This window comes from Stomoxys calcitrans, chromosome 4 (genome assembly GCF_963082655.1).
Source record: "Stomoxys calcitrans chromosome 4, idStoCalc2.1, whole genome shotgun sequence".
Lineage (NCBI taxonomy): Eukaryota > Metazoa > Arthropoda > Insecta > Diptera > Muscidae > Stomoxys > Stomoxys calcitrans.
The window spans coordinates 104,911,762-104,922,838 of NC_081555.1; the positions used below are offsets into that span (position 1 = coordinate 104,911,762).

The window sequence follows — 11,077 nt, forward strand, 5'->3', positions numbered from 1 at the left end:
TAAGAAGAGATGCCGGGAAAAGAACTCGACAAATGCGATCCATGGTGGAGGGTATATAAGATTCGGCCCGGCCGAACTTAGCACGCATTTACTTGTTTAGTTTGTTTTGGTTTAAGCAGAGAAGGCTTCCACTTCTTTGTTCCGAAAAGCAATGCCCACTCACTTACCCAAGGTGGTGTGAGTGGGCATTGTAAACTAGTAGTACTTCACTACCATAATGTTTTATCTTCCGATGAATTGCCAATTGAACTCTTAAAGACGAAGAAACCGACATAAGCTGGGGTAGCTTTTCTTGCTTTTAGCTCAGAAATCTGTTTCAAGTTGTTTGGCATTTGAACATAAAGTTTTTTTTGAGTGCTGGTTTTTCTCCTTCCAAATGAATTTATATTCTGACATTTGTTATCAGAATGTTTATATTTTTATAAGGAAAAACATCACTAATAGTAAATTTTGCATATAGCTTGAATTTTGCTACATATTTTTGCTGCTGTTAACATTTCCAATATCCGATGGCGCAACCTATCAGGTAAGTTTATCTAGAAATTAAGGTCAGGTTAGAAAAAATCTCGTCACAAAGATTAATTGAAAGGCAATTTTTGGAATTTGGTGATATAAAGATAAGAGATAAACGTTTCATGTCTTTTCTTGAGTTTCAAAGAGAAAGATATACCCTGCCTGTCCTTGAAATAAATAGTTTGGTCAAGTTTAGTTACCATGAGTCTTGGCGTTAAAAGGGTCTTGCAGATGGCCTACGAGTGGGCTAAACATAGGGGTCACAATGTTAACCCAGAGAAGACTGAAATCTGCAGGTTCACGAGGAAGACGAAGGGGGACAATTTGACGCACAATGTGTCTCTCAACAAAACGATTTCGAAATCAAGGTCAAATACTTAGGAGTGATCTTGGAAAGGAAACTTAATTGGAAGTGTCACATTCAGGTGGACTGCGATGCAGAAAAAGTGCAACATAAGGACCATACAACAGGGTTCAGAGAACATGTTGTCTTGGCATAGGTGGGGAGAAGAGGACAACGCCCACTAGGGCACTGTGGACTATTTAAGACATCCAACCCAGTGACATGCAGATTAAGTGTGAGACAGCCACAGTGGCTATAAGACTTAAGTAGTTGGGAGAATGGATAGAGGATAGAAGCAGGTCATACCATTATATCGCTGTATAATCGAGGCGACGGTACGAAACCCGGAGGGATTAAAAGAAGTCTCCGATTGAATATCTGAGATGATACTTGAAATTGAGTTCAAGACACTGCTGCTAGCGGTACACTCTTGGATTCACAGAACTCTGGTTTTGTTATATGGGATATCATGTTTTACAGATGGAACAAAGCTAGACGTCAGAGTGGGCCTGGGGGTCTATATTAAGAACGCAGAGACTGATATCTGTTTTAGACTGCTTGACCGTAATACAATCCTATAGGCAGTGATCCGGGCGATCACTGAATGCGTGAGGACGTCCAGTCTGAATGTCGGACAGGACGTCCAGTCTGAATGTCGGACAGTAAACTGGCCATCAAGGCAATAATAACCACGACGGCAATGTCGGGAACATTCTTGGAGTGTAAAAAGGAGATTACCGCCTTCTCTAAGGATGGCATGATTTGGGTGTCGGGCCACAGCAGAGTCAGGGACAATGAAAGAGCAGGCGATTTGGCAGTGAAAGCCAGAGCACTGCCTTCAATAAACTTGGTTAACCCAAAGTCTTTCGGGTCGACGCAGTCCGTGTAAAGGGCGTAGGCGTTGAATGCGCATGCAACCATGTGAAAGGCGAAAATCCTATGGGTGGATTCAGATCGAGGCTATTACTGAAAGGAAGTAAGAAGCAGGTCAGTTTAGCTATTGGCATCATAACGCGACACATATCAGTACGAACTCAATTATGCAATATCGGTGCGGCAAGTGATAGCATGTGTAGGGCATGCGGGGAAGATGATGAGATGTTGGAGCATTTCCCATGTCATTGACCGGCTTTTGCGTCTGACAGATACCGTCACTTAGGAGGGGACCCAATTCCAGACATTAACCAACTTAGAGTGGCATGGAAAACAATTAAGGATTTAGTAAGCAGCACGGAAATCCTAACTTAGATTTTCTTTTTGAGGTTACTTTTTAGTTTTTAGAGCGCATAACAAGCCATTTATTGGCTTAGATGTATGTCTATAGTGGCATGAGGCTGATTAATATCTGCACCCTCTTTTCAACCTAACCTAACCCAAATTTGATCAAGATCAGACTAGATATAGCTGCCATATAGACCCATTTGAGACCGACAACTTAGGGTCTTACTGTGGCCGATCCGCCGATTTTGGGTCTTAGGCCCATAAAGACCACATTTATAATCCGATTTTGCTGAAACTTGGGACAGTGAGTTGTGTTGGGCCCTTCGACATCCTTCATTAATTTGGCTCAGATCGGTTCAGATTTGGATATAGCTGCCATATAGACCGATCCTCTGATTTAGGGTCTAAGGCCCATAAAAGCCACATTTATTATCCAATTTCGCTGAAATTTGGGACAGTGAGTTGTGTTAAGACATTCGACTTCCTTCATTAATTTGGATCAGATCGGTTCAGATTTGGATATAGCTGCCATAGATCCTCCAATTTAGGGTCTTAGGCCCACAAAAGCCACATTTATTATCCGATTTTGATGAAAATTGGGACAGTGAATTGTGTTAGGCCCATCGATATCCTCCGTTAATTTGACTCAGATCGGCTCAGATTTGGATATAGCTGCCATATAAACCGATCCTCTGATTTAGGGTCTAAGGCCCATAAAAGCCACATTTATTATCCAATTTCGCTGAAATTTGGGACAGTGAGTTGTGTTAAGACATTCGACTTCCTTCATTAATTTGGATCAGATCGGTTCAGATTTGGATATAGCTGCCATAGATCCTCCAATTTAGGGTCTTAGGCCCATAAAAGCTACATTTATTATCCGATTTTGCTGAAGTTTGGGACAGTGAGTTGTCTTAGGTCTTTCGATATCTTTCTTTAATTTGGCTCAGATCGGTTCAGATTTGGATATAGCTGCCATATAGACCGATTTCTTGATTTAAGGTTTTGGGCCCATAAAATGCTCATTTATGGTCCGATGGCGCCGAAATTCGGGACAGTGAGTTAAGTTAAGCCCCCTTGACATACTTCTGCAATATCGCACAGATTGGTCCAGATTTGGATATAGTTGCCATATAGATCGATATCTAGGTTTTAGGTTTTGGGCGCATAAAAGGCGCATTTATTGTTCGATTTCGCCGAAATTTGGACAGTGCTTTGTGTTAAGCTCTTCGACATTTTTCGGCAACTTGGCCCAAATCGGTCCAGATTTGTATATAGCTGCCATGTAGACCGATATGTCGATTAAAATCTTGGCCGCATAAAAGGTGCATTTATAATCCAATTTCACTGAAATTTGACACAGTGACTTATGTTCGGCTTTTTGACATCCGTGTCGTATATGTTTCAGATCGGTTTATTTTTAGATATAGCTACTATACTTATAAGTATTTGGTCCAAATCGGATCATATTTTGATATAAATGCTATGGGACATAAGGTATGAAATTTTCACCGAATTTTGATGAAAGGTGGTTTCCATATATACCCGAAGTGGTGGGTATCCAAAGTTCGGCCCGGCCGAACTTAACGCCTTTTTACTTGTTTATAGATACATGTTATTGATATAGGTCGTTGATTGTTGCAAATGAGACATATCGGTACAAATTTGGGTATAACACCTATATTAACTGATCTCCCGATTTGACTTCTTGAGCCCTTGGAAGCCGCAATGTTTCCTGACTGGGTTGAAATTTTTCCATGAGAATGTCGTTATGAATTCCAATAATCGTACCAAGTATGTTCTAAATTGTGTTATAATTCAAATGTTTGCCTGATTTGGTTGAAATTTGATATGTGGGAATTTTTAGCAGAATCCATGGTGGTGGGTTCTCTGGTTTCGGCCCGATCAAACTTAGCACATTTTAAGTTTGTTCTGATTGGTTAAAACAAATTTGAAATTTGAATTGGTTAAACGAAAATTTGAAATGTCACAGCGAATCGAATTTTATTGGCCTTGTTTACAAATTCGGACCTATCGAGTTCTCAAAAATGTTGCCTTAGCCTTGTCGTTAGAAAAAAGTCATTGAAATTTTATCTTTAGAAAAAATTTAGATGAAATTTTCCGAAAAAAAGAATCTCTTGCCAAATTTATTTTATTTTCTATTCCAATACTCATAGAAACCATTTTGAAAATGATTCCGACGATCCACCGGTGCCCAAGCCACGCCAACGTACCTTGAAAGATTTGTAAGTGTTTTAAAACTCTTCTGTTTACGGCCTTATTCACAAAACTTAATTTAGATTTGAAATGGATTTATATGACATATTTCCTTAATAGTACTGTCAAATAAAGCTATTATAAAGCTTCATAAAGTTTTGTAAATAAGGCCGTTAATGTATGGCTCAATAACGAAAACATATTTTCCATTGCTTAGGGAAAACATCAATAAAGGAACTCGTGCGGTTAAATTTACCTCAGACGGTAGGAAGGTACAAATTCCTTTGGATTATAATGCCATAGCAGACATTTTTCCATCCATGGACCATAAGGCAATGGGCGATAAGTAAGTGATTAAAATTGTGTTACAAAATATCTTAAATGCTAAAAATCACCTTTAATAAGTAATTTGAAGGCAATAGAAAACGAACCTGGTTGTCCCATCCCATCAATCGACCCAAAGCTTCTTTCGGTTAAAGAACACCCAAAGGAGTTACTTGCACCAGAAAATAATGTCAAAGATACTCCACGTTCAGTAAGAACCAAGAAAACTGATAAGTTGCTTAAAAAAGCTAAAGTAGTTTAAATTTTAATTGACAATGCTTTTTTCATAAATTTTAAACTCTTTTTATGATATGCTGCAGCGAGCCCTTAAACATGCCGAACATTTGGAATCTTGCAATTTGAGCCTTTGCACTGATGATGAAACTCCCACCCAAGATCATACCTTTACTATTGAAAATATACAAACACAAACGGATGAAACCTTTTACCACCTTATGCCTTGTTATCATTCAACTTTTGTTCGAAATGGGCCGCAAAGTCATTCTACCCCAATGTTGGCTGTAATCGGTTCAAAGGATTACCAATTTTCATTGTCACCAAAACAATCAAAGACAAAAAAATTAACCCTGTGTTTTATAATTCGTAAGTTTTTCCCTCCAACAACCAACTTCTTATTAGGCAACACATATAAATGTTTCTACAGTGGCGGGTATACAAAGTTTTGACCTGTCGAACCTGTCTAAGTATACTCACCATGAGATGGGAGTATACCAAACATCGTCATTCCCTTTGGAAGTCATCAAAATCTGAGATCTGAGACCCTTTAAAGTATGTTACATATAAATTCTTATTTGTCTTGATATTCTAGAACGATGTAGCCATGATTTAAGACATAGCTTAGCAAGGAGGTTGGAGTAGAAATCTTTGTGCAAACTTAAGCCAAATTAGATAAGAATTGCATCCCATAAGGGCACAAGAAGTACACTCGGGACATAGAGTTTATATGAGAGTTATATCAGATTATGGACAGATTGAGACCATAACCAAAGTTTGAGATTTGGTACTGAGCAATCAAAATAAAGCAAATCTCAAAACAAAACTACAAACAAGTACTATCAGAGCTCAAGGAGTGCTATCGGAGGATCAATATCAAGGTTATAAACCGATTCAGACCATAATATGCACAAATGCAAGAATTAAAGAGAAATTGGATAATAATTGCTCGTTCTTGAGACTCAATAAGTCAAATCGAAATATCGGGTAATACGGGAGATATATAAAAATCTGCACCGATGTCGTCCATTTGTAATCTCAAATGATAAATAAGGCCACCGTAGTGCAGAGGTTAGCATGTCCGCCTATGATGCTGAACGCCTGGGTTCCAATCTTGGCGAGACCATCAGAAAAAATTTTCAACGGTGGTTTTCCCCTCCTAATGCTGGCAACATTTGTGAGGTACTATGCCATGTAAAACTTCTCTCGAAAGAGGTGTCGCACTGCGGCATGCCGTTTGGACTCGGCTATAAAAAGGAGGCCCCTTATCATTGAGCTTAAAACTTGAATCGAACTGCACTCATTGATATGTGAGAAGTTTGCCCCTGTTCCTTAGTGGAATGTTCATGGGCAAAATTTGCAAAAATTTGCAATGATAAATAAGCAGTATCTGTGCAAAATTTCAAGTGGCCACCTTCATTTGTTTGGCTCCTCATGATAACGACAGAGAAACGGACGGACATGGTTAGATTGGCTCAGAATGTCTAGACGATCAACAATACTTTACTTTATTTCAAGGTGTTACAAACGGAATGAAGGTGTTAAATTCGGCCGGGCCTAACTTTGTACACCCACCACCACGGGTATATATGCAAACCACCATATTGGTCTTTTTGGTAGCTATATCCAATTATAGACCGATCTGAGCCATATACGACACGAATGTCAACAAGCACAACACAACTCACTGTCCCAAATTTCGGCGAAATTGAACAATTAATGTGATTTTTATGGGCTCTAGACCTTAAATCTAGAGATCGGTCTACATGGCAGCTATATACAAATCTGAACTGATCTGAGCCAAATTGCAGAAAGTTGTCGAAAATCCTAACGCAACTCACTGTCGCAAATTTCGGTGAAATCGGACAATAAATGCGCCTTTAAGGGGCCAAAAACTTATATAGAGAGATCGGTCTATATGGCACCTATATCCAAATCTGGACCGATCTGAGCCAAATTTAAGGAGAATGTTGAAGGGCCTATCACAACTCACTGTCCCAAATTTCAGTGAAATCGGACAATAAATGCGCTTTTAAATCGATAGATCGGTCTATATGGCAGCTATATCCAAATCTGGACCGATCTAGGCCAAACTGAAGAAGGATGTCGACTGATTTCAAGAGACAGACTGGCGGACATGGCTAGATCGTCTTAGATTTTTACGCTGATCTAGAATATATATACTTAATAGGGTCGGAAATGGATATTTCGATGTGTGTGACGATAGACCGATGTGGACCATACTTACCATGGATTTTGGAGGCCGATAAGAAACACTGGACAACATCGGGTTCTTCAATAATAGCGCTACCAACGTTTTTTTAAATAAAACAAAAACGATTGTGTATATTAATGAAATTCTTTATTTCTGCGAAAGTACGTTCGTTACCATTATGTATGGAACTCGATTTCTTTTGGATGGCCACCACGATCACGCTCGCAGAAGTCCAGACGCTGAACCCAATTTTCGACGATACTGATGCAATTTCTCGTTCGATATTCGTACGAAATTCAACAATCGTCGCTGGCGTGTAGGCATAGACCATAGACTTGACATAGTCCCACAGGAAATAGTCTAGCGGCGTCAAAAAGCACGACCAAAGCGGCCAATCGACTGGACCATTTAGTGAGATAACAATTCTCCAAAATTGGTTTCCAATAAACTGATTGTGGCATTCACTGTGTGTCTTGTGGCGCCATCCTGTTGGAACCATTCGTCTTCCAAGTCGATATTCGTACGAAATTCAACAATCGTCGCTGGCGTGTAGGCATAGACCATAGACTTGACATAGTCCCACAGGAAATAGTCTAGCGGCGTCAAAAAGCATGACCAAAGCGGCCAATCGACTGGACCATTTAGTGAGATAACAATTCTCCAAAATTGGTTTCCAATAAACTGATTGTGGCATTCACTGTGTGTCTTGTGGCGCCATCCTGTTGGAACCATTTGTCTTCCAAGTCCATATCATCCAATAAGGGCCAAAAATATTCTGTTATTATTAAACGGTAGCAATTCCCATTCACAGCAACGTGCCGGTCTTGATCATCATGGAAGAAGTATGGACCAATAACGCCGCCGGCCCATAAACCGCACAAAACCATAATTTTTTCGGGATGCAATGATGGCCCAGTCAGTAAGTGGCCATTGTTGTCTGACCAATTACGAATTTTTTGCATACTGACGAAACTATTCAGCCAGAAATGAGTCTCATCGCTAAAGTTAACTTTTCGATGAAAATTCGAATTATTTTCAAATTGTTGCTCAGTTCGTTTGCTATACCTATCGGTCTACATTTGTAGCGTCCCTGAAAAAAAAAAAACTGTAATTGCGTCTGTCAGGGGCTCAAAATCTCAAATCGAGAGATTGGTTTATTTTGGTCCGATCTAGACGATATTCAACAAAAAGGTTTAGAGGCGTGCCAAAACGCACTGTTTCAAATTTCATCAAAATCGGATGAAAAATGGTCGTTTTATGGGCTCAATATTCTATTTCGGGAGATCGGTCTATATGGCGGCTATATCCATATATGGACCGATCTGGACGATATTCAGCAAAAAAGTTTAGAGGAATACCGGAATTCGCTCCAAAACACACTGTGCCAAATTTCATCGAATTCGGGCAATAAATGGATCTTTTATGGAATCAATACGCTATATCGAGAGATCGGGTGGCCAGTCTATAGGGCAGCTATATCCAAATATAGTCCCATCTGAACCACACAGAAATTAATAGGGATCTACCAGAACTCACTGTGCCAAATTTGATCGAAATCGGATGAAAAAATGATCAATTTTTTGCCTCAAGACTTTAAGTCTGGAGATCGGTCTATATAGCGACTATATATAACTAAAATCCGATTTTATGAGATAAGGAGGTCAGGTTTATATACAAGAAATACGAAATCATAACTTTGGCGGCCTTCTTGCATATTGAGGGGGCCTTCAATAATGTGGAGATAGGGGCGATAGTCGCCATACTGGACCGCTCGGGGATTCACCACATAATTTCCCAGTGGACCAATAATATGCTTTATTGCAGGATTATTAATGCGAACATGCGAGATAGTGTTCAGAAGGCGAGTGACCAGAGGAACGCCCCTAGGAGGGGTGTTTAGCCGATTCTAGGTAACCTCTTAATTAATGAAATACTGCTGAATCTCGCTGGGGTCGGCTGATGACATCGTGCTGCTGATCCGAGGCGGGTATCGGTCGACGATCAGCTAAATCATAGACGGGTCATTGAGGAGGTTTTCGCTATGGGCTACCAGAAATATGTTGAGGACCAAGCCTTGGAAGGTGGAGCTGGTGCTCTTCACGCGTAGATATAAGATACCGGAGTGCAGACTCCCGTCCTTGGGTGGGTTCACCCAGCGCCTGTCGAAGAAGGCGAAGTACCTAGGCATAATACTCGATTCGAAATAGTCCTCGAAGAGGAACACCGAAGAAAGAAGTAAGGCACTGTGCGCTTTTTATTTCTGCAGAAGGATGTTCAGTAGGAAGTGGGGGTAACTCTCAAGATGATTTATTGGATGTAGACGACCATTGTGAGACCAGTACTGACCTATGGAGCACTTGTATAATGGAATGCCGTAGAGAAGAGGACGTGTGAGAGGGAGTTCAAGAAGGTCCAGAGCACCGCAGGCAGGCCTGGAGGCGATGCTGGCTATGCATCCCATTGGGGCATATATTCGGAACTGCGCTGCCAGGATCGCGCTTAGGCTGAGGGAGCTCGGCATACTGAAGGAAGATGGTTGCGGTCACAGTTCGATTCTGGGTATTGTGGATGGGGAGGGTAGACTGAGAAGGATCTCCGACTACCCGGCACCAGTGCCGACTGGAGTGAGGTTCGAGGTTGGTGAGATCGAGATACGTGGCAGATTGTTTGGAGTCCCTGGATAGGCTCCGAGCCCACGATGTGACGCTGACATGGGTTCCTCCGCTGAGATGCGGAGGGTAGACTGAGGAGGATCCCCAACAACCTGGCACCAGTGCCGACTGGAGTGAGTGTCGAGGATGGTGAGGTCGAGATGAGACTCGGATTGTTTGGGTTCCTGGGCATGGGGGGATTCCAGGGAATGAAAGGGCGGACGAGTGCGCCGGAGGGGTTCGTCTACGCCGGGCGTACCAGTCATCGGTCTTGCCAACGTGCCATTTGTCGAGCTACTGAACACAGAAGAGGGGATGGCCAGGGTGGCGTCGGTGGCGAGCTGGGATTCTGTGGATGGTTGCCGGACTGCAAAGGAACTATGGCCGATCATCGACCGGGTAAGAGGTAGATGAGTACCTTGACAGGAATCATAACCGGACAGTGTGCCATAGTCTGCATGGCGGCGCGTGGGAATACCACACAATGACTTCTGTAGGAGTTGCCTTGATGAAGATGAAGAGGAGACTTCTGAAGTCTTGCTGTATTCATGTCCGTGTCTGCAGAGACATAAGCTCTCCGCTTCTTCTGTGTTTCTTCTCTCCGGAGCCGTTTCTTCTGTAATCTGGATGAACTTGCGAACGTTTTTTTTTTTACTTCCTTTTTTTTATAATTCACAGCTACAATAACTTGTATTCTAATTTCAGTTTGGCTCATCCTTTCACAAATTTATATTTTCCTCAATATTATGTCATGGCTCTTACAAATTGATCTTCAAATGGACTTTTCCTCACATTTAAATAAGTTTGTCAAACCACATTTTTGGTATCGTGAAGAAATAGAAATGCCAAAGACATCAACGCAACTTCTGCTGGATTTTTTCAAGAGCTTATGGTCTTGAGCAATAAATTGTTTACCAACTGTTTTTATATATTTTATAGTAATTGAATTAGAGAATTAAATATAATGCATATTGATTATATTTTTGTTAAGAACTGGATATAAATGAACTTAATTTTGAATCTCTTACTTTCAAAATTTTTTCAACGGGTGCTGATATAAAAAACAATACCAAGTCCTTGGTTGGTTGGTTGATTGATTCAGGTGATGGCCATAAAACCGATGTAGTTTCAGTTGTATCCCACCTGTTCCTGTGGTATTTTAATGGACGAAAACTCCTAAGTGAGTCTGATGGCAAACCGCCAATAAACTAACCCAACCAGGGGACTTTTTTATGTATCGGGTTGCCCAAAAAGAAATTGCGGATTTTTTAAAAGAAAGTAAATGCATTTTTAATAAAACTTAGAATGAACTTTAATCAAATATACTTTTTTTACAATTTTTTTCTAAAGCAAGCCAAA

General features: G+C 40.8%; 1 protein-coding gene across 1 annotated transcript; it reads left to right on the plus strand.

The window, feature by feature from the left end:
- The first annotated feature begins 3,848 nt into the window (after window positions 1-3,848).
- On the plus strand, window positions 3,849-10,745 carry LOC106088950 (uncharacterized). Its single transcript, XM_059367221.1, has 6 exons — window positions 3,849-3,871; window positions 4,255-4,323; window positions 4,512-4,640; window positions 4,700-4,829; window positions 4,939-5,221; window positions 10,424-10,745. The coding sequence occupies exons 1-6, from the start codon at window positions 3,849-3,851 to the stop codon at window positions 10,615-10,617; spliced, it is 828 nt and encodes a 275-aa protein (XP_059223204.1). The 3' UTR covers window positions 10,618-10,745.
- The last annotated feature ends 332 nt before the right edge of the window (window positions 10,746-11,077 follow it).